Below are 23,002 nucleotides of genomic sequence, written 5' to 3' on the forward strand. Positions count from 1 at the left end.
GTGAGACTCTGACGTGACGCCGTGAGACTCTGACGTGACGCCGAGACTCTGACGTGACACTGAGTCTCTGACTCGACGCCGAGACTCTGACGTGACACGGAGAGACTGACGTGACGCCGTGAGACTGACGTGACGCCGAGAGACTCTGACGTGACGCCGAGAGACTCTGACGTGACACTAAGTCTCTGACTCGACGCCGAGAGACTCTGACGTGACGCGGAGAGACTGACGTGACGCCGTGAGACTCTGACGTGACACGGAGAGACTGACGTGACGCCGTGAGACTCTGACGTGACCGCCGTGAGACTCTGACGTGACGCCGTGAGACTCTGACGTGACGCCGTGAGACTCTGACGTGACACGGAGAGACTGACGTGACGCCGTGAGACTCTGACGTGACACGGAGAGACTGACGTGACGCCGTGAGACTCTGACGTGACGCCGTGAGACTCTGACGTGACGCCGAGACTCTGACGTGACACTGAGTCTCTGACTCGACGCCGAGACTCTGACGTGACACGGAGAGACTGACGTGACGCCGTGAGACTGACGTGACGCCGAGAGACTCTGACGTGACGCCGAGAGACTCTGACGTGACACTAAGTCTCTGACTCGACGCCGAGAGACTCTGACGTGACGCGGAGAGACTGACGTGACGCCGTGAGACTCTGACGTGACACGGAGAGACTGACGTGACGCCGTGAGACTCTGACGTGACGCCGTGAGACTCTGACGTGACGCCGAGAGACTCTGACGTGACACTGAGTCTCTGACTCGACGCCGAGACTCTGACGTGACACGGAGAGACTGACGTGACGCCGTGAGACTCTGACGTGACGCCGAGAGACTCTGACGTGACGCCGAGAGACTCTGACGTGATACTAAGTCTCTGACTCGACGCCGAGAGACTCTGACGTGACACGGAGAGACTGACGTGACGCCGTGAGACTCTGACGTGATGCCGTGAGACTCTGACGTGACGCCGAGAGACTCTGACGTGACGCCGAGAGACTATGACGTGACGCCGAGAGACTATGACGTGACACTGAGAGACTCTGACGTGACACGGAGAGACTCTGACGTGACGCCGAGAGTCTCTGACGAGATGCCGAGAGACTCTGACACTGAAACTCTGACGTGACGCTGAGAGACTCTGACGTGACGCCGAGAGTCTCCGACGTGACGCCGAGAGACTCTGACGTGACGCTGAGAGACTCTGACACTGAGAGACTCTGACGTGACACTGAGTCTCTGACTCGACGCCGAGACTCTGACGTGACACGGAGAGACTGACGTGACGCCGTGAGACTCTGACGTGACGCCGAGAGACTCTGACGTGACGCCGAGAGACTCTGACGTGATACTAAGTCTCTGACTCGACGCCGAGAGACTCTGACGTGACACGGAGAGACTGACGTGACGCCGTGAGACTCTGACGTGATGCCGTGAGACTCTGACGTGACGCCGAGAGACTCTGACGTGACGCCGAGAGACTATGACGTGACGCCGAGAGACTATGACGTGACACTGAGAGACTCTGACGTGACACGGAGAGACTCTGACGTGACGCCGAGAGTCTCTGACGAGATGCCGAGAGACTCTGACACTGAAACTCTGACGTGACGCTGAGAGACTCTGACGTGACGCCGAGAGTCTCCGACGTGACGCCGAGAGACTCTGACGTGACGCTGAGAGACTCTGACACTGAGAGACTCTGACGTGACACTGAGAGTCTCTGATGTGACGCCGAGAGACTCTGATGTGACGCCGAGAGTCTCTGACGTGACACTGAGAGACTAAGAAGAGTTTCAGGAGTCAACATGTAAATGTGAAGAGTAGAAGAAGAGTTGCAGTCTTACAGCTCGGAGGTCGGTGGTACCGAGGACACTGCCGATGTCACTGAGGTCTCTGAGCAGCAGAACGAGGATGTCCGCTGACCTCTTCTTATGATGAGAACTGACCTCCTGCAGGGTGGACAACTCCCTCTGAACGGCCTCCAGACTCACCTGGAAACACAGAAGAAGAAGAGCCGGCATCTCATTTAGAAAACAGGCGTAGGATCCACACTAAACGTTTACGTACGTACAAATGAGAAAATGTAAGTACGCCAAAAATATCCAGATTATAAAAATGCCTGCCAGTGTTTCCTTTTATAAATCCCAAATCAACCAGGAAATGTGCTCACGTGGATCGGCCTCATGTCCCGCCTGCTAAACGCCATTCAACCAGAAATGATCGATGTAAAGCACCTCGTGAATGTTTCTGTATAGAAATTAGTTTGTTGATCGGTGGATCTTTGCGGTGAATCAACTACCGAGGAATATTTCTGACACAGATATCGAGGAGATTGTGGGTGAGGAGGTCCCTGAACACTCGATCCCTCCTCATTCTACCGTTCACGTTGTAGGGACCTACCATTTCTGGTGGCAAAGACAATGAACTACGCTTCTCAGGATCCTTGAGTCATGCAGCCATTGGCTGTGGACTCAGCTCAGTCGCCATTGGCTACTCTAGCATTCACACCTATGTGTGAAATTCACCCAGGACAAAACCGGAGGAATCTCTTTGTTCCTCCTCTTTCTCTCTTTCTTCACCTTCTCACCCAAGCTGACCTGCTTGAGGTGAGCTGCTGCTCTCCAGCTGCAAAGCAGCTCTGCTCTGATCAATGGCCTGTTAGGAAACAGCCATTGGAACACAAGGATCTTCTCAGGCAGAAGACGCGAGAGCCTGCCTTCTTACCTACTAACTTCAAGCAACAACCGCAAGGAAGTTAGCACCAAGCTAACCAATCTGCACAACTTTATTGGAGCACAGCAAAGACGACATTTTTGACTTGGAACCACAACTTCAACACATGGTTTTACAAACCCTTTTCTTCCATGGATTGGTAACGTACTGGGCTTACCTTAGCATTAGCAATCGCACATGGCTGAGCAAGACTGTTCAACTTTGATTTCTAGAATGTACTTGTATTGATTTGGTTTAATGTTATTCATTGAGTTTGACTGTTGTGATATTATTTGTAGTTAAGATTTGGGTAGCTGGCTTCGCCACATCTGATGTGTTTAGTTTATGCTTCACGTAGACAAGGTCTTGCATGCAAACTAACCATCTTTTCTAACCTACTGCATATCTAACACACATAAAGATCACATACAGAAACTGTGAACTAGTTAAACATAAACATACAGTTTCAGATAATCTTAACCCCCACATCACCCCCCTCTCTGTCCTTCCTGAGCACATGTGTTCTGAAGAACAAAGAGGTCATGTGGTGACATGCTGACGGCCATCTTTGATCCCGCCATCTTTGTAGTTTTACAGTGCTCGCCCCTGATGTCTGTAGCCAGACATCTTGAGACAAGAAGCCATCTTATGTCTCTCTCCCTCTCTCTCTCTCTCTCTCTCGCTCTCTCTCTCTCTCTCTCTCTCTCTCTCTCTCACTCACACACACACACTGTGTTTGGTTTGTTTAGTTTAGTTATTTAGTTAGATTAATATTGTGTTTTAAACCTTTATTATCGTGTAAATAAATGTTTGTGGAATATACATGCTGGTCTCTTTAATGTTGTACAAGAGTGAATAATGCCAACCTCTGCTATGTCAAGAACTCCGATATCCTTCAACCTTTACTATCTATTTTGGTTATAGTTATTAATTTAATTATTAATCAACGTTCCAAATTGATAGTTTAGCATATATAATGAGACTATATTAACGTTTTGGTTATTGGTCCCTGATTCCAGGGTGGTGCCCCGTTTATTATTGATGTTTATTGATAATCTTTATTAATATTAATAATTAATAACCAAACCTGTTACAGCCAAATCCCTACAATGTAGTCCTCGCAGCGCCGGTACATCCAGCACGCAGCACGCCACGAGTCCCCGCAGTGTTTATATGTTTACAACAATCAGACCGATCACTTCCAAAATGATCGAGACAATCAGTAATATCCCCCACCCTGGATGTCGTCTGAAAGGTCGTTTGAAAGGGTCCCAATGTCCTACCGTCTTAACGTCCTAACACCCTACCATCCTAACGTCCTACCATCCTACCGTCTTAACGTCCAAATACCCTACCATCCTAACGTCCTACCATCCTAACGTCTTAACGTCCTAACACTCTACCATCCTAACGTCCTACCATCCTACCGTCTTAACGTCCTAACACCCTACCATCCTAACGTCTTAACGTCCTACCGTCTTAGCGTCCTAACACCCTACCATCCTAACGTCCTAACGTCTTAACATCCTAACACCCTACCATCCTAACGTCCTAACACCCTACCATCCTAACGTCCTAACGTCTTAACATCCTAACACCCTACCATCCTAACGTCCTACCGTCTTAACGTCCTAACACCCTACCATCCTAACGTCCTACTGTCTTAACATCCTAACACCCTACCATCCTAACGTCCTACCGTCTTAACGTCCTAACACCCTACCATCCTAACGTCCTACCTTCTTAACGTCCTAACACCCTACCATCATAACGTCTTACCGTCTTAATGTCCTAACACCCTACCATCCTAACGTCCTACCGTCTTAACGTCCTAACGTCCTAACACCCTACCATCCTTACGTCCTAATAACCTAAAGTCCTAACACCCTACCATCCTAACGTCCTACTGTCTTAACGTCCTAACGTCCTACCGTCTTAACGTCCTAACACCCTACCATCCTAACGTCCTACCGTCTTAACGTTCTACCGTCTTAACGTCCTAACACCCTACCATCCTAACGTCCTACCGTCTTAACGTCCTAACGTCCTACCGTCTTAACGTCCTAACACCCTACCATCCTAACGTCCTACTGTCTTAACGTCCTACCGTCTTAACATCCTAACACCCTACCATCCTAACGTCCTAACGTCCTAACACCCTACCATCCTAACGTCCTACCATCTTAACATCTTAACATTGTCCTAACACCCTACCATCCTAACGTCCTACCGTCTTAACGTCCTAACACCCTACCATCCTTACGTCCTACCGTCTTAACGTCCTAACACCCTACCATCCTAACGTCCTACCGTATTAACGTCCTAACACCCTACCATCCTAACGTCCTATCGTCTTAACGTCCTAACACCCTACCATCATAATGTCCTACCGTCTTACGGTCCTAACACCCTACCATCCTAACGTCCTACCGTCTTAACGTCCTAACACCCTACCATCATAACATCCTACCATGTTAACGTCCTAACACCCTACCATCCTAACGTCCTACCGTCTTAACGTCCTAACACCCTACCATCCTAACGTCCTACCGTCTTAACGTCCTAACACCCTACCATCATAACGTCCTACCATGTTAACGTCCTAACACCCTACCATCCTAATGTTCTACCGTCTTAACGTCCTAACACCCTACCATCCTAACGTCCTACCGTCTTAATGTCCTAACACCCTACCATCCTAACGTTCTACCGTCTTAACGTCTTAACACCCTACCATCATAACGTCCTACCATGTTAACGTCCCAACACCTTACCATCCTAACGTTCTACCGTCTTAACGTCCTAACACCCTACCATCCTAACGTCCTACCGTCTTAACGTCCTAACACCCTACCATCATAACGTCCTACCATGTTAACGTCCTAACACCCTACCATCCTAACGTTCTACCGTCTTAACGTCCTAACACCCTACCATCCTAACGTCCTACCGTCTTAATGTCCTAACACCCTACCATCCTAACGTCCTACCGTCTTAACGTCCTAACACCCTACCATCCTAACGTTCTACCGTCTTAACGTCTTAACACCCTACCATCATAACGTCCTACCATGTTAACGTCCTAACACCCTACCATTCTAACGTTCTACCGTCTTAACGTCCTAACACCCTACCATCCTAACGTTCTACCGTCTTAACGTCCTAACACCCTACCATCCTACCGTCTTAACGTCCTAACACCCTACCATCCTAACGTCCTACGATCTTAACATCCTAACATTGTCCTAACACCCTACCATCCTAACGTCCTACCGTCTTAATGTCCTAACACCCTACCATCCTAACGTCCTACCATCTTAACGTCCTACCGTCTTAACGTCCTAACACCCTACCATCCTAACGTCCTACCATCTTAACGTCCTAACACCCTACCATCCTACCGTCTTAACGTCCTAACACCCTACCATCATAACGTCCTACCATGTTAACGTCCTAACACCCTACCATCCTAACGTTCTACCGTCTTAACGTCTTAACACCCTACCATCATAACGTCCTACCATGTTAACGTCCTAACACCCTACCATCCTAACGTTCTACCGTCTTAACGTCCTAACACCCTACCATCCTAACGTCCTACCGTCTTAACGTCCTAACACCCTACCATCATAACGTCCTACCATGTTAACGTCCTAACACCCTACCATCCTAACGTTCTACCGTTTTAACGTCCTAACACCCTACCATCCTAACGTCCTACCGTCTTAATGTCCTAACACCCTACCATCCTAACGTCCTACCGTCTTAACGTCCTAACACCGTACCATCCTAACGTTCTACCGTCTTAACGTCTTAACACCCTACCATCATAACGTCCTACCATGTTAACGTCCTAACACCCTACCATCCTAACGTTCTACCGTCTTAACGTCCTAACACCCTACCATCCTAACGTTCTACCGTCTTAACGTCCTAACACCCTACCATCCTACCGTCTTAACGTCCTAACACCCTACCATCCTAACGTCCTACCATCTTAACATCCTAACATTGTCCTAACACCCTACCATCCTAACGTCCTACCGTCTTAATGTCCTAACACCCTACCATCCTAACGTCCTACCATCTTAACGTCCTACCGTCTTAACGTCCTAACACCCTACCATCCTAACGTCCTACCGTCTTAACGTCCTAACACCCTACCATCCTAACGTTCTACCGTCTTAACGTCCTAACACCCTACCATCATAACGTCCTACCATGTTAACGTCCTAACACCCTACCATCCTAACGTTCTACCGTCCTAACGTCCTAACACCCTACCATCCTAACGTTCTACCGTCTTAACGTCCTAACACCCTACCATCCTACCGTCTTAACGTCCTAACACCCTACCATCCTAACGTCCTACCGTCTTAACATCCTAACACCCTACCATCCTAACGTCCTACCATCTTAACGTCCTACCGTCTTAACGTCCTAACACCCTACCATCCTAACGTCCTACCGTCTTAACGTCCTAACACCCTACCATCCTACCGTCTTAACGTCCTAACACCCTACCATCCTAACGTCCTACCATCTTAATATCCTAACATTGTCCTTACACCCTACCATCCTAACGTCCTACCGTCTTAACGTCCTAACACCCTACCATCCTAATGTCCTACCATCTTAACGTCCTACCGTCTTAACATCCTAACACCCTACCATCCTAACGTCCTAACGTCCTAACACCCTACCATCCTAACGTCCTACCATCTTAACATCCTAACATTGTCCTAACACCCTACCATCCTAACGTCCTACCGTCTTAACGTCCTAACACCCTACCATCCTAACGTTCTACCGTCTTAACGTCCTAACACCCTAACATCATAACGTCCTACCGTCTTACGGTCCTAACACCCTACCATCCTAACGTCCTATTGTCTTTACGTCCTAACACCCTACCATCCTTACATCCTACCGTCTTAACGTCCTAACACCCTACCATCATAACGTCCTACCATGTTAACGTCCAAACACCCTACCATCCTAACGTCCTACCGTCTTAACGTCCTAACACCCTACCATCATAACGTCCTACCATGTTAACGTCCTAACACCCTACCATCCTAACGTTCTACCGTCTTAACGTCCTAACACCCTACCATTCTACTGTCTTAACGTCCTAACACCCTACCATCCTAACGTTCTACCGTCTTAACGTCCTAACACCCTAACATCATAACGTCCTACCGTCTTACGGTCCTAACACCCTACCATCCTAACGTCCTATTGTCTTTACGTCCTAACACCCTACCATCCTTACATCCTACCGTCTTAACGTCCTAACACCCTACCATCATAACGTCCTACCATGTTAACGTCCAAACACCCTACCATCCTAACGTCCTACCGTCTTAACGTCCTAACACCCTACCATCATAACGTCCTACCATGTTAACGTCCTAACACCCTACCATCCTAACGTTCTACCGTCTTAACGTCCTAACACCCTACCATTCTACTGTCTTAACGTCCTAACACCCTACCATCCTAACATCTTAACATCCTAACATTGTCCTAACACCCTACCATCGTAACGTCCTACCGTCTTAACGTCCTAACACCCTACCATCCTTACGTCCTACCGTCTTAACGTCCTAACACCCTACCATCATAACGTCCTACCATGTTAACGTCCTAACACCCTACCATCCTAACGTTCTACCGTCTTAACGTCCTAACACCCTACCATCCTAACGTTCTACCGTCTTAACGTCCTAACACCCTACCATCCTACCGTCTTAACGTCCTAACACCCTACCATCCTAACGTCCTACCATCTTAACATCCTAACATTGTCCTAACACCCTACCATCCTAACGTCCTACCGTCTTAATGTCCTAACACCCTACCATCCTAACGTCCTACCATCTTAACGTCCTACCGTCTTAACGTCTGTTGGAAATATATCATGAAGAATAATATGGCAAATGCTTAAACTATTATGTTACGAGTTCAGTGGGTTGAAGATGTTTAGACTAGAATTAGAAGATGAATACTGTGGCGTCTGAGGGACGTCTCGTGCAGAGTCTCAAGGGTGAGACGGCATAAACATATTTTTGTGTAGATAGAACAGTCTCAAGGACTCAGCCTTAGGGAAGAAACAGATAGGGGGGAGAGGACAGAATGATATGACCAGTAGACAGCGTTGTCTAAGGATGGAGTCAGATAATAGGAAGGTCAGATATTGTGGAAAAGTACTACAGTGATATTGTGGAAAAGTACTAAGACGGATCAAAACCCTGCCCTCTTCAGAGAATGCTTGTTGCTGTGTATAAAAGCAAATGTAAAGAAAAGCTCGGGGTTCATTCACTGCGAACTGAAAACTGTATTACATGTTATCAGGGACACATTGATGAATCCAGAACTTCTGTAATAACTCTTTGCAACTTTGATGAATATATCTGCGGAATAAATTGATACTGATTTAACCTAATTTGCAATCTTTTATGATTTTAACTCTGAGCTTGCAGCTGCCTAGAAGATAAACCAACACGCATGAAGGTGACGATTCCCTGAGGGGAATTCCTTCAATTTGGTGACCCCGACGTGATCTTCGGAAAGAGCGAAGCGAGCCAGAGACCGGACAACTCAGTGAGAGAGAGATAAGGGTACCCTGACTACAAGGAAAAAAGGTAAGCAGAACCTGTTAAAACAAAATCTGCATATTGGCATAGGATCTAAATTTATCTCTCTGGCTGAGTTTGAAGCATCTCTGTTTGACTTTTGATAAATCAAGTTGCATAGTTAAAAGGATCTGGGATCCTCTAAAGATCTGGGATCTTAGTTAAAAGGATCTGGGATCCGCTAATGATCTGGGATCTTAGTTAAAAGGATCTGGGATCCTATAAGGATCTGGGATCCGTACTGTGGTGTTTGGAACACTAATTAAAAGGATCTGGGATCCTCTAATGATCTGGGATCTTAGTTAAAAGGATCTGGGATCCGCTAATGATCTGGGATCTTAGTTAAAAGGATCTGGGATCCTATAAGGATCTGGGATCCGTACTGTGGTGTTTGGAACACTAATAAACTGTATTGATAGTGTACATCAGAGGAAATTTAAAACTGCCTCAGATACCGGGCCAGCACCGCTGACGGGAGACCGTTAGTAGAAGCTTGTGTTGGTGGGATCTGTGGTGGGGGCATAACGACCCAATTACTCTGATATCACTACTGTTTGAAAACTAAAAGGAGGAAAGTTGCCCTTTTAGTAACGTCTGGGACGTTAAAAAAGCGTTTGGAACGCTGCGCTTGGAGCGCTAGAGTAGTGCGCTTGGAGCGCTAGTTTAGTAACGTCTGGGACGTTAGAGAATAGTAAAAATAGCGCTTGGAGCGCCTGTATGAGTGTACATTAATAACTAGTATTCAGAGGAAAATTAAAACTTACTGTTGATACTGGGCCAACATCGCTGGAACATCAAAGTGTCCAGTAGAAGCTTATGTTGGTAGGATCACAGCGAGGGGCATAGCGACCCATTTACTCTGAATCTAGTTACTGTCATAAACTGAATAAACCTGTGTGAAATAGTACTGGACAGAATGGATGGAGAATTTGACAAAGATTGTGAGGAAAAAGGCGGTTGTAACAAAAGTGGGTTAACCTTCGGCCAACAGTGGGCGAAAGTAAGAACGAATGCGATATGTACCTTTGACCCAGAGAGAAGGGGAAAAGAGACAAAGGAGATGGATGCATGGTTTAAAGGAATGATAGAGAATAAAGAGTTCCCGGAAAACTCCTCTATATCAGCTTTTACCCCAGCAGTACGAGAAGCCATACTAAAACAGCAGGAACTCTTGGCCCAAAGTAGAAAAACGGTGGAACAAAGCGGTATCTTTAAAAAAAAGAAAGCCCAAAAAGACGTTGAGAACCAAGCAAAAACTTTAGCTAAAATAAACGGCATTTATCTTGCATCTGTAACTGAATTAGGACATCAATGGCCAGTAAAAAAAGAGACTAAAAAGAACCAAACAAAACCCCGGACGGATACAACCGGCTGTACCCAGCTTTAGGGGACTATCCTGGTCCGTTCCCCGATCCGCCACCACCGCATCATCAAATGGTAATGACAGGTATAGCACCTACGGTACCCCCACCATACGATAACACCCAAACATTGCCTCCACCGCCTCCACTCCCTGAACATAGCCCTGAATCCGACCCTCCACAACATTCCAGTCCCAAACCAGTATCTGCCCAGATGCCCCACTTTCCTGTTCAGGGAGGACATTTGTGGCTAGAAGATCCTGAGGGAAAAAGGAACAGAGAAGATTTAGAAAGAAGGATCCGGCTCCTAGAAATAGGCCTGCTAGGGGTAACCAGAGGGGGAAATCAGCCTGGGGTTGTGGATCTAATGGGGGATACAATCTCAGAACAGAACCTACCATCTCCCATACCACCACCGATGGTCGTCTCCCCAAGCGAATCCTCTGACCCTGAGGGTAGGAGGGTGAGAGAAGAGGTGGCTAGGAGATGGCATAGGGATAGAGACGAGGCAGAGAAAAAGAGACATAGAAAGGAACAGGAAGAGCAGGAGAGGAACAGACTACTATGGGTAGAATTAGAAAGAAGGACAGAGGAAGTCAGGAGGGAGGGTGACAGAGAGCGGGATGGAGCATGTGGAGGAGGCCCATCAGGCCATCAGGAGGATGAGGGTACATCCAACACCTCCAGTCTTTGTAGACGAACTGGGCCACGGTTTGAGTCCAGTCGAGAGAGGGAAAGATCTAGAAGACAGGAAGTGGAAGAAACAGGGGAAGAACCAGATGCGTTCCATTGGACTAGGTCAGATAGACGTTCACAGGACGGAGAAATGGGTCATGGTAGAGATGGGTCCTGTATGACCTTCACCGGACAGTTCACGGCACACGGTAGAACAAAGCAGGAAAGACCAGAAGGAGAGAGACTAGACGAGGAGTATGGGGAAGAACAGCTACAACAGTTTGCAGAGCGTAGCACAGACTTTGGTCATAGACATAATTTGAGACCCCGGGATGGCAACAAAAGAGTGGTCAGACAAAAACCGTTAGGCATGTATCCTATCATTCAGACCACCGGAGGTCAGAGATATCAACCCTTTGGGGCCGGAGATAAAGGTGCCATAGCAGCTAGGTTGCCCCCATTGGAAGAAGGAGGCGGTGCATGGCTTAGAGCATTGGATGAGCAGACCAGGGGCACGAACCTCTCATTAGGGGACGTGAGAGCATTGTTGGGAGCAGGAAACGTGTCAGTATGGGCACAGAGAGAATTGGAAGAGAATGCACACACCACTCAATCAAGGGATGAGGAACCTTGGTGTAGATATGCTACCCCCATGGGAAACGCCATACGGGCTAAGTATCCCATTCCCGCAGGAAAACTGCATAACTTGGTATTTAAAATAAAGAATGACGAGACGGGGAGTGTTTTTTGGCCAGGTGCAAGAGAGAGTGGGCTGATTCCTCTGGATATAATCCGGACAAAGTAAATCATCAACATCCCTTTAGGAATGCTATTCTAAAAACACTCTCCCCCAGCCGTAAAAGAAGCAATGGATAATAACCCTGACATGCAAGCAGCTGAATCTAGTAAATGGGAGACACATTACCTACACCACATGCGAAAACATGAGGAAAAAAAAGATGATGAAATTGAGGAAATGAAAGACATGGTAGCTAAATTAACGAAGCTTCAGCTAGCCTCAGCTAGAGAAAGTGCAACAGAGGGAAAGAAGCAGAAGAACCTGCACAAACAGATGGTCCAGACACCTGCCCCAATACCCACACCTGTCCCACCTGTCCCACCTCCAGTTCCACCATATTATCCACCCCAATATGCCCCACCACAACCTAACCCTCAATATCAGTACCCACCCTATCAACAACAGCCGCAGGGTCAGAATAGGGGGAGAGGAAGGGGAGGAGGTAGAGGCCGAGGAAGGGGAGGAGCACCGAGAGGAGGAGCCTGCTTTATCTGCGGCAGCCAAGATCACTGGGCTAGGGAGTGCCCAAATTATCAGCAGAACCAGCAGCCTCAGGGTGGACTAGCCCCACCTCCACAGGCACCCAATCAGCAATACGCACCCCTCCAGGCTCCCCAATACCAAATACCAGGACCACCTCCAGGACAATGGGGACTATAGGGAAGCCTAGAAAGCAGAGGGGAGCAGGGACTGGCCGAACCTTGTTTACAACTAATAGTGAATGGAAAACAAAGATGGTTCATGGTGGATACCGGAGCTCGGTATTCCACCCTAGCGGAGCCAGAATGCCGGTTATCCTCTCACTATGTCTCTGTTTTAGGTTTCTCCGGCAGAGAACAACAGTTACCATTTACTGAACCAATACCTGTGGAAAATGGTACTCAAAGACTAATGCATTCTTTTCTATATGCACCTGACTGTCCAAAAGATCTTTTGGGAAGAGATGTTCTGGCAGCCCTAGGGGCTTCTGTGCATTGTTCAAAAGGTGGCATATCGGTGGAATTCCCAAATGGAAGTGTTGTCAGATGTTCCGGGTCAGGAGCCCCTGGACATCAAATGTTATTAAAAGAAATAATCGATCCTCAACAGAGTCCACCCACTGCTGAAATATACTGGGTTCTTTTGGAAGACTGCAATCCACTGATTGACTTTTACAACCTGTGGCAACCATGGATCCGAGCTCTACACCCCTACCTTCCTGTACCTGATCCTCCCCACTGTACCCTAAACTATGATAGGGAAAATGAGATGCAATATCAGGATGAGTTTCAGCAACAGTTAGCTGATAGATCGTGGTCACTACAAGTCAAGGACATTGTAATAGGACCCCAAGGCGTTGCAGCCATAGTCTCTCTAAACCCAGAACAAAAACTATGGTACAAACTATCCTCATACGCTGTCCCACATATCTCATTAGCGCTCGCTCCAAAACATCAAGCAAAAGACCTAGGAACCATGTGTAAAGAAGCGGGTAACGTAACAGGGTGGGAAGAAACAACATTAAAAGGAATATGGGTGGCAGAAAAGGGAAAGTATTATAAAATATCACATTTCAGCACAGTAACAGGCACATGTGAGAATGTGTCCCTAACACGTCATCACGGCTGTGAAATGACGGATGGGGAAGGGGCCATTTCCATGTTGAACACTCTTCCTTCCTCATTGTGGTCTAAGGGCCCCTTTGATGTGGGAAGATGCAGCATGGAACCAGTAACATTTGAAATGAACACTTACTGCCCTATCTGGAGACCTCAGTATAAACATAAAGCAGAAGCAGCCCAGGGCATCTCCCCTACGATTGAGGGACTAATAAAAGCAGGGGTATTAAAAAAATCTTATTCTCAGTGGAATACTCCCATTTTGCCAGTAATCAAACCCTCCGGCTCATACAGAATGGCTCATGATTTACGAGCCATAAATGAGCTGGTTTCGACCCCTGTTACACCAGTGCCTAACCCCCACTCTGCTCTCTCCATGCTCACCACTGCCCACACCTCATTTACATGTATAGACTTAGCTAACGCTTTCTTTTGTCTACCCTTAGCAGAACATTTACAGGATATTTTCTCGTTTACATATGAAGGCCAGAGGCTGACATATAATGTGTTACCACAGGGCTTTATTCTTTCGCCCTCAATTTTTAATGAAACCCTAAGAAAACATTTAAAAGGGTTGGAACTTCCGGACGGATGTTTTATTGTCCAGTATGTTGATGACTTGCTCATAGCAGCACCCTCGGCGGAGGTGTGTCTGTCTATGACGCATGCTCTTTTGTTAAGACTATATAGTTGTGGCTATAAGGTCTCTAAAGAAAAACTCCAGTGTTGCAGAGCGCAGGTATCATTCTTGGGAAGAATAATTACAGCCAAAGGCACTGCCATGTCACCTGCACACAGAGAGTCGATTTTGCACCATCCAAAACCACTAATCGTTAAAGAAATGTTGTCATTCTTGGGACTCACTGGTTATTCCAGACAGTACATTCCTAACTACGCCGGAGATACACAGTTGCTTAGACAGATGGTAACTATGGCAGGAATGAGAAATCTTACGGCAGAACTGGAATGGTCACAGGAGGGGGAAGAGGGGTTCATCCGCCTAAAACAGAAGATGGCCGAAGCGGCTGCTTTAGCCCTTCCGGACTATTCCCAGCCGTTCCATCTTGACGTATCTGAACAGCTGTCTACCGCCCATGGTGTCTTGTATCAGAAGCAAAGAGGAGACAGAAATGTGTTATATTATTGTAGCATATTATTAGATACCCAAGAACAGAGAGCCAGCCCCTGCGTAAGGTATGCGGCTGCACTGGCTAAAATAGTGGAGAAAGTGGGTCATATCGTCATGCACCACCCACTCCGAATTCTCACTTCCCATAGTACTGTAGCCTACGTTACATCAGCGTGTTTCACTCTCACTCCATTGCGACAGACGAAGATTCTACAAGTACTATCAAAGCCACACATCTCTTTTTTCCACGAGGGTTGCAATATGGCTGACAAAATGGGGGATGGTCAGGGTAAAAAGCACTTATGCGCAGAAAAATCTATGTCATTCACAAAACTACGAGCAGACTTAGAAACCACCCCCTTAACAATATGTGATCTCAGTCTATTTACAGACGGCTGCTGTTTTAGACATCCCACGGAGGGGTTAAAAGCTGGATATGCTGTAGTGTCGGTTCCTGATGTCACCTCAAAACCTATCACACTGTGCTCCGCTACACTAGACGGAAAACAATCTGCCCAAGCTGCTGAGTTGACTGCTGTGGTATCCGCTCTTAAACTCGCTGAAGGTAAAGCTGTAAATATTTTCACGGATTCGGCATATGTGTGTAATGCTATTCACAGGGACATGTCAGGTTGGGTACAAACAGGGTTCAAGACAAGCGGAAACAAAAACATGGCACATGAGGTGCTCATGAGAGAGTTGTTGTCTGCCATTAAGCTTCCTAAAAAGGTTGCTGTCTTAAAAGTGAAAGGTCATTCTCAGGGAGAGGACCTAGAGAGCATTGGCAATAATGCTGCGGATGTTGCAGCCAAGGCTGCTGCAGGATATGTTGTTGAATGTATATTAATGCTTGGCGAAGAAGTAGGAGCATTTATTGATGATGTAAAAAAGGCACAGGAGGACGCTCCTGCACATGAGAAAAAATCCTGGGATGATGCAGGTGCTACGGATTGTTTTGTAGGAATGTGGCAGAAAGATGGGAAGACGGTAATGCCGTCAGATTGGATACCATCCATGTTAAAACAAACACATGGCTTACATCATGGGGGAGTGGCGGTAATGATGTATGCTCTGGAGGCATGGTGGTTCCCACAAAAGAGGAAAACCGTGATTGATTTCGTACAAAATTGTACTACCTGTCGGGCATGCAACATTCGACCTACTGAAAAACCTCCTTTGGGAAAATACCCAAAACCTGAGGGTCCTGGCGAACAAATAGTTATGGATTTTACGGATATGGGGATCCGGGCGGGAGGGAAAAGATTTTTGTTGGTCATAGTGGATGCATTTTCCAGGTGGATTGAGGCCTATCCTACTGGAAAAGAGGACGCTAAAACAGTCATCAAATGTTTGGTGAATAATTATATACCATATCATGGTTTTCCCAAACTTATTCGCTCCGACAATGGCTCTCATTTCAAAAATAAGGATTTGAGAGAAGTGGAGACGGTTTTGGGTCTGGAACACAAGTTTGGCACAGTGTACCACCCCGAATCGCAAGGAAAGGTTGAACGTGCGAACCAGACCATTAAGGGGAAACTGCTGAAGATTTGTCAGCAAACAGGTTTGCCATGGACTGAGGCTCTTCCCATTGCTCTTCTGGCTATGAGATCCTCAGTCAATAGGCAAACAGGTTTAACACCGTTTGAACTCAACTGTGGACGACCTTTTCCAGGTCCCACAGTGCCTTTGTGTGTCCTACCTGCTGTAGGCTACCGCCCGTATTATCAGAAGGTGAATGCTCTTGTCTCAGCTCTCTCCTGTTCAGGTGCCCCCCATGCTCCGAAGCCTGTGTTGCTGACAGCACCTGAAGGCCCCCCGGAACACCTTTGGTTGAAGGTGTTAAAGAGGAAGTGGTCGGAGCCACGGTGGACGGGGCCTTATAGAGTGATAGCGAGGACAACAACGGCAGTACAACTTGGAGGGAAAGGCGGAGTTTGGTGGCACTTGACCCAGTGCAGCTCAACAAAAAATCCAAAACCAACGGCAGACTTCATCAGCGGAGGGGTGGACAACCCAGATGAACCGGACAAAGGAACAGCACCAGGGGTAGATGCAAGCATCTCTGCAGGGACACCAGAGAAGAGCACAGAAGAAGACACGTAAACATTGAAGCTAATGACTGAATTTTTTGTTTTCTATACTGAATTTTTTATATATATCACTGTAAAAAATATAAGTGAGCTGTATGAGACACAATTAAGGGACGGAAGGTTTCAAGGTCTTGCCTGTTTTACAGATAAAACACGGCTTAAACGTAAGGAAAAGGTGACTCAGTGAAAGTCTTATATATTATATGTTGTATTAATTATTGCTTTATATATCACGTTAACAATAGCTTATTTTTTATTCATCTATCGGGTAGAGGGGTAGGGTTATCAGGACATTAACCATGGGATGGGTAAATAAAGCCCTAGTGGTATTGGGCTCAATACTACTAGGGGGTCTTATTCTATATTTTCTAGACTTCTTACCAAGACAAGCGAGCAAACAGGTAACCAACCAGACACACCCCAATCACACTTTGACCAGAACAAAACGAGACATACCTCAACGTAGAACTAAAAGATCGAGTCAATGTACTTCTAAAGAATTCGAATTAACATATACATTTGGTAGCAACACCATCTATCAGATAGATTTATGCGACATTATTGACTGCGGGGGGTCAGATGGGGGCCTTCAATGGCGTGGTTATGCGTTGTACACATGCTCATTCAACAGCCGATACAGATGGTGTCCGTCATGGGATGCGGTGTGGGCCTATACAGGACCACACTGGAATCCAGGGAGGAAGTGTCCAGCTAATCATCTCTGCATTTCCTCCCATGTTTCTGTTATGAGAGGTCAAATACAGTCTGGCATACCGCGAGAGCGTCGGAACACTCAACCAAACAACAAAAATAACCCTATGCTGATCACTATTAAAAATCTTAAACAAAACCCACTGAGTGGAGGGGATTGCGGATCCAATGACACAGGACGTATAATAATAGGGGTAGATCAATCAGGAACTGATAAAATGGGGGTAATTAGATTCAAATTCTTACCGGAACCAAAACCAAAACCAAAAGCAAAACCAGAAACAAGACCAAAACCAAAACCAAAACAAAGTCAAACGTCCACCGCAACCTCAGTAAACCCCCCATCACTCACCTCAACACAAACCCCAGAACAGACCGATCCCCGAATAATAAAAATAGATTTTACCCAACTAAATACAAATGACATCATACGTTTAGCCACGGGATATGGGGATAGAAACATCTGGCTTGATTGGATGACGTATACTGCAAAACAATACAAGGCAGGTAATTGTTTTGCCTGCTCAACTGCACGACCCACTCTATTTATGGTACCCGGACCGATACATATGGACGACCCAGAGGGGTGGGAATGCATGCAGCAACTTATAACATCCGGATCCAATATAACCGACACATGTACTAGACTAGATGAAATATATCCGCCCCTAAGGAAAGACATCCAGCCACCAATGTTTACTATACGAAAAGGGGACTATGTATGTTTTAATAGAACAGGCCAAATTAGTGTAACAAAGGGGACCGCTAAATGGTGTAACGTATCCTATGATGTAACAGGAAATGAAACTTCTAATAACTGGACTCAGGGCCGAGGTGATCTTTTCTGGTATTGTGGAAATCAAATCTTAAGAATCATGCTACCAGCTAATTGGTCCGGAGTATGCTCATTAGTCCGGTTGGCAGTACCTATGACTATCATAGGATTAGATAAAAGACAAAATATACGCCAAAAGAGGAGTTTTGACACCTCTGCAAATAATCCCACATACATAGATGCTATTGGTGTACCTCGGGGAGTGCCAAATGAGTTTAAATTAGCTGATCAAATAGCTGCAGGATTTGAAAACTTGCCCCTGGTGTCCGCTTTGTTTCCTATCACACCCAGTAAAAATGTTGACCGCATTAACTACATCCACTATAATGTTCTCCGTTTGACTAATTTAACCCGTGATGCAATTGCCGGACTAGCTGAACAAATGGCTCCTACGTCACTGATGGTGATCCAAAATAGAATGGCATTGGATATGCTGCTAGCCGAAAAGGGCGGAGTATGTTCCATGTTCCAAGATTCCTGTTGTATTTTCATCCCCAACAATACAGCACCTGACGGGACAGTGACCAAAGCATTAGAAGGACTTAGGACATTATCTGACAAAATGCATGAGGATTCTGGTATTGACAGCCCGATAAATGATTGGTTAGACCGTACTTTTGGGAAATGGAAGTCTATGATAATTTCTCTGTTTTCCTCTATCCTCGTTGCCATTGCATGCCTGATATTATGTGGTTGTTGTTGCATTCCATGTATTCGTCATCTCAGTGAGAGAGTAATAATTACTGCTATAGAAAAGAGACAGCCTGACAACCCACCTGCTTATCAGATGAGCATGCACACAGCGGAAGAAGGGGTAGAAAGGCTTAATTTAGAATACCGTGACACCGACCCCGATTCAGAGGGCGGGAATGACTTGAACCTCATGTCATATATTTCTGTGAAGTGAACTTAGACAAGTTCAAAAGAGGGTCTGTTGGAAATATATCATGAAGAATAATATGGCAAATGCTTAAACTATTATGTTACGAGTTCAGTGGGTTGAAGATGTTTAGACTAGAATTAGAAGATGAATACTGTGGCGTCTGAGGGACGTCTCGTGCAGAGTCTCAAGGGTGAGACGGCATAAACATATTTTTGTGTAGATAGAACAGTCTCAAGGACTCAGCCTTAGGGAAGAAACAGATAGGGGGGAGAGGACAGAATGATATGACCAGTAGACAGCGTTGTCTAAGGATGGAGTCAGATAATAGGAAGGTCAGATATTGTGGAAAAGTACTACAGTGATATTGTGGAAAAGTACTAAGACGGATCAAAACCCTGCCCTCTTCAGAGAATGCTTGTTGCTGTGTATAAAAGCAAATGTAAAGAAAAGCTCGGGGTTCATTCACTGCGAACTGAAAACTGTATTACATGTTATCAGGGACACATTGATGAATCCAGAACTTCTGTAATAACTCTTTGCAACTTTGATGAATATATCTGCGGAATAAATTGATACTGATTTAACCTAATTTGCAATCTTTTATGATTTTAACTCTGAGCTTGCAGCTGCCTAGAAGATAAACCAACACGCATGAAGGTGACGATTCCCTGAGGGGAATTCCTTCACGTCCTAACACCCTACCATCCTAACGTCCTACCGTCTTAACGTCCTAACACCCTACCATCCTAACGTTCTACCGTCTTAACGTCTTAACACCCTACCATCATAACGTCCTACCATGTTAACGTCCTAACACCCTACCATCCTAACGTTCTACCGTCCTAACGTCCTAACACCCTACCATCCTAACGTTCTACCGTCTTAACGTCCTAACACCCTACCATCCTACCGTCTTAACGTCCTAACACCCTACCATCCTAACGTCCTACCGTCTTAACATCCTAACACCCTACCATCCTAACGTCCTACCATCTTAACGTCCTACCGTCTTAACGTCCTAACACCCTACCATCCTAACGTCCTACCGTCTTAACGTCCTAACACCCTACCATCCTACCGTCTTAACGTCCTAACACCCTACCATCCTAACGTCCTACCATCTTAATATCCTAACATTGTCCTTACACCCTACCATCCTAACGTCCTACCGTCTTAACGTCCTAACACCCTACCATCCTAATGTCCTACCATCTTAACGTCCTACCGTCTTAACATCCTAACACCCTACCATCCTAACGTCCTAACGTCCTAACACCCTACCATCCTAACGTCCTACCATCTTAACATCCTAACATTGTCCTAACACCCTACCATCCTAACGTCCTACCGTCTTAACGTCCTAACACCCTACCATCCTAACGTTCTACCGTCTTAACGTCCTAACACCCTAACATCATAACGTCCTACCGTCTTACGGTCCTAACACCCTACCATCCTAACGTCCTATTGTCTTTACGTCCTAACACCCTACCATCCTTACATCCTACCGTCTTAACGTCCTAACACCCTACCATCATAACGTCCTACCATGTTAACGTCCAAACACCCTACCATCCTAACGTCCTACCGTCTTAACGTCCTAACACCCTACCATCATAACGTCCTACCGTCTTAACGTCCTAACACCCTAACATCATAACGTCCTACCGTCTTACGGTCCTAACACCCTACCATCCTAACGTCCTATTGTCTTTACGTCCTAACACCCTACCATCCTTACATCCTACCGTCTTAACGTCCTAACACCCTACCATCATAACGTCCTACCATGTTAACGTCCAAACACCCTACCATCGTAACGTCCTACCGTCTTAACGTCCTAACACCCTACCATCCTTACGTCCTACCGTCTTAACGTCCTAACACCCTACCATCCTAACGTCCTACCGTCTTAACGTCCTAACACCCTACCATCCTAACGTCCTACCGTCTTAACGTCCTAACACCCTACCATCCTAACGTCCTACCGTCTTAACGTCCTAACACCATACCATCCTAACGTCCTACAATCCTAACGTCCTAACACCCTACCATCCTAACGTCCTACTGTCTTAACGTCCTAACACCCTACCATCCTAACGTCCTACCATGTTAACGTCCTAACATTGTCCTAACATCCTAACGTCCTACCGTCCTGACCCTGGTTTGTTAATGTGGACTCACAGTTTTGTGTGCTAGCTCCTCGTTCAGCTGTTCGTTACAGCGGTTCTTGCTCTCCACTTCTTGGCTCTTGTGGTCGTAGTTGACGGCGAGCTCCTCCAGTGCCTGCAGCACCTCCTTCACCTCGTCTTTGGCCGAGTCGCTGTCCCTGTGCAGCCGCGACAGCTCCTCCTGCACACGCTCGTAGTCCTGCCGGTTCGATACCAGCAGCTGGATGAAGGGATGATGAAGATGTGGAGGGATGATGGTTACATAGACACATTGTGGAGGTGTATACAGGTGAGGTTGTAACGCTCAGGTGAGACTCACCTCGTCCTGATCAATCAGCTGCTGTTTGAGTTTCTCCACCGTCTGACTGTGATGGTTGATCTCATCGTCCTAAAACATGAATCAGCAGATCTTTAATCACACACTCAGAACAGAACTAAAGCGTCCAAGCTGGTAAGACTCACCTTGTCATCCAGCTGCTGGTACAGGTAAGACTCACCTTATCATCCATCTGCTGGTACAGGTAAGACTCACCTTGTCATCCAGCTGCTGGTACAGGTAAGACTCACCTTATCATCCATCTGCTGGTACAGGTAAGACTCACCTTGTCATCCATCTGCTGGTACAGGTAGGACTCACCTTATTGTCCATCTGCTGGTACAGGTAGGACTCACCTTGTCATCCAGCTGCTGGTACAGGTAGGACTCACCTTGTCATCCAACTGCTGGTACAGGTCGGTGATGAGCGTCTCGTACTGCGTCTTCTGTTCATCTGACAGAGGGAAGGGAGGCGGCTCTGAGCTGTCGGTCACTGCTGTCGTCTCACTGCTGATCTTCTTGTTTCTGCTGCTCAGCTGCTCCTCAACAGGTACGGACTCACCTGGAGAAGTTCAGAAAGGTGACGTTCCTCTGAGCTCTTCCAATAAACCGCTTCCACATTCAATATGACAGAACTTTATTGAGGTACCGGGACTCGACAACGCTGCAGAATGAAGTGTCCAATCAGAGCTGAGTATGTAAACTTAAACACGCCTCCCATCCTCACGCTTTGAGTCTGTATGTGTGAACATGAGGTAATAATGTTCAGGCCCCTCATTCACTTCAATGGGACCACTGTGTTGGCTCACATTCACACCGGTAACATGAACTTACCTTTCCTCCAGCGTTTCAGCTCATTCTCCAGTTTCTGCAACGTGATGGTCAAACTCCGGCTCTTCTCTTTCTCCTTCTCGTACTTCTTCTTCCACTCCTCAGCGGTCAGCTCCAGGTTCACCGACACCGTGTTCTTGATGGTTTTAGCTCTGAAACGACACAGGAAGTGGTTTCAACAAATACCCAGAGAGCAGCTGATGGATGGCCGACTACCGACTGTGTAATGAAGCACT

General features: G+C 46.6%; 1 protein-coding gene across 1 annotated transcript in view; it reads right to left on the reverse strand.

Annotated features, from left to right (window-relative positions):
• The window catches only part of LOC119484111 (kinesin heavy chain-like), a 70,043-nt gene that overhangs the window by 15,801 nt on the left and 31,240 nt on the right, over positions 1–23,002 (reverse strand). Inside the window, exons 11-15 of the mRNA XM_037762628.1 lie at positions 22,770–22,918; positions 22,328–22,497; positions 21,940–22,008; positions 21,634–21,840; positions 1,860–2,006 (exon numbers count right to left, since the gene is read on the reverse strand). Coding sequence (XP_037618556.1) covers positions 1,860–2,006; positions 21,634–21,840; positions 21,940–22,008; positions 22,328–22,497; positions 22,770–22,918 — 742 coding nt within the window. The remainder of the gene's footprint in view (positions 1–1,859; positions 2,007–21,633; positions 21,841–21,939; positions 22,009–22,327; positions 22,498–22,769; positions 22,919–23,002) is intronic.

Source organism: Sebastes umbrosus (assembly GCF_015220745.1).
Source record: "Sebastes umbrosus isolate fSebUmb1 chromosome 13 unlocalized genomic scaffold, fSebUmb1.pri SUPER_13_unloc_2, whole genome shotgun sequence".
NCBI classification, from domain to species: domain Eukaryota; kingdom Metazoa; phylum Chordata; class Actinopteri; order Perciformes; family Sebastidae; genus Sebastes; species Sebastes umbrosus.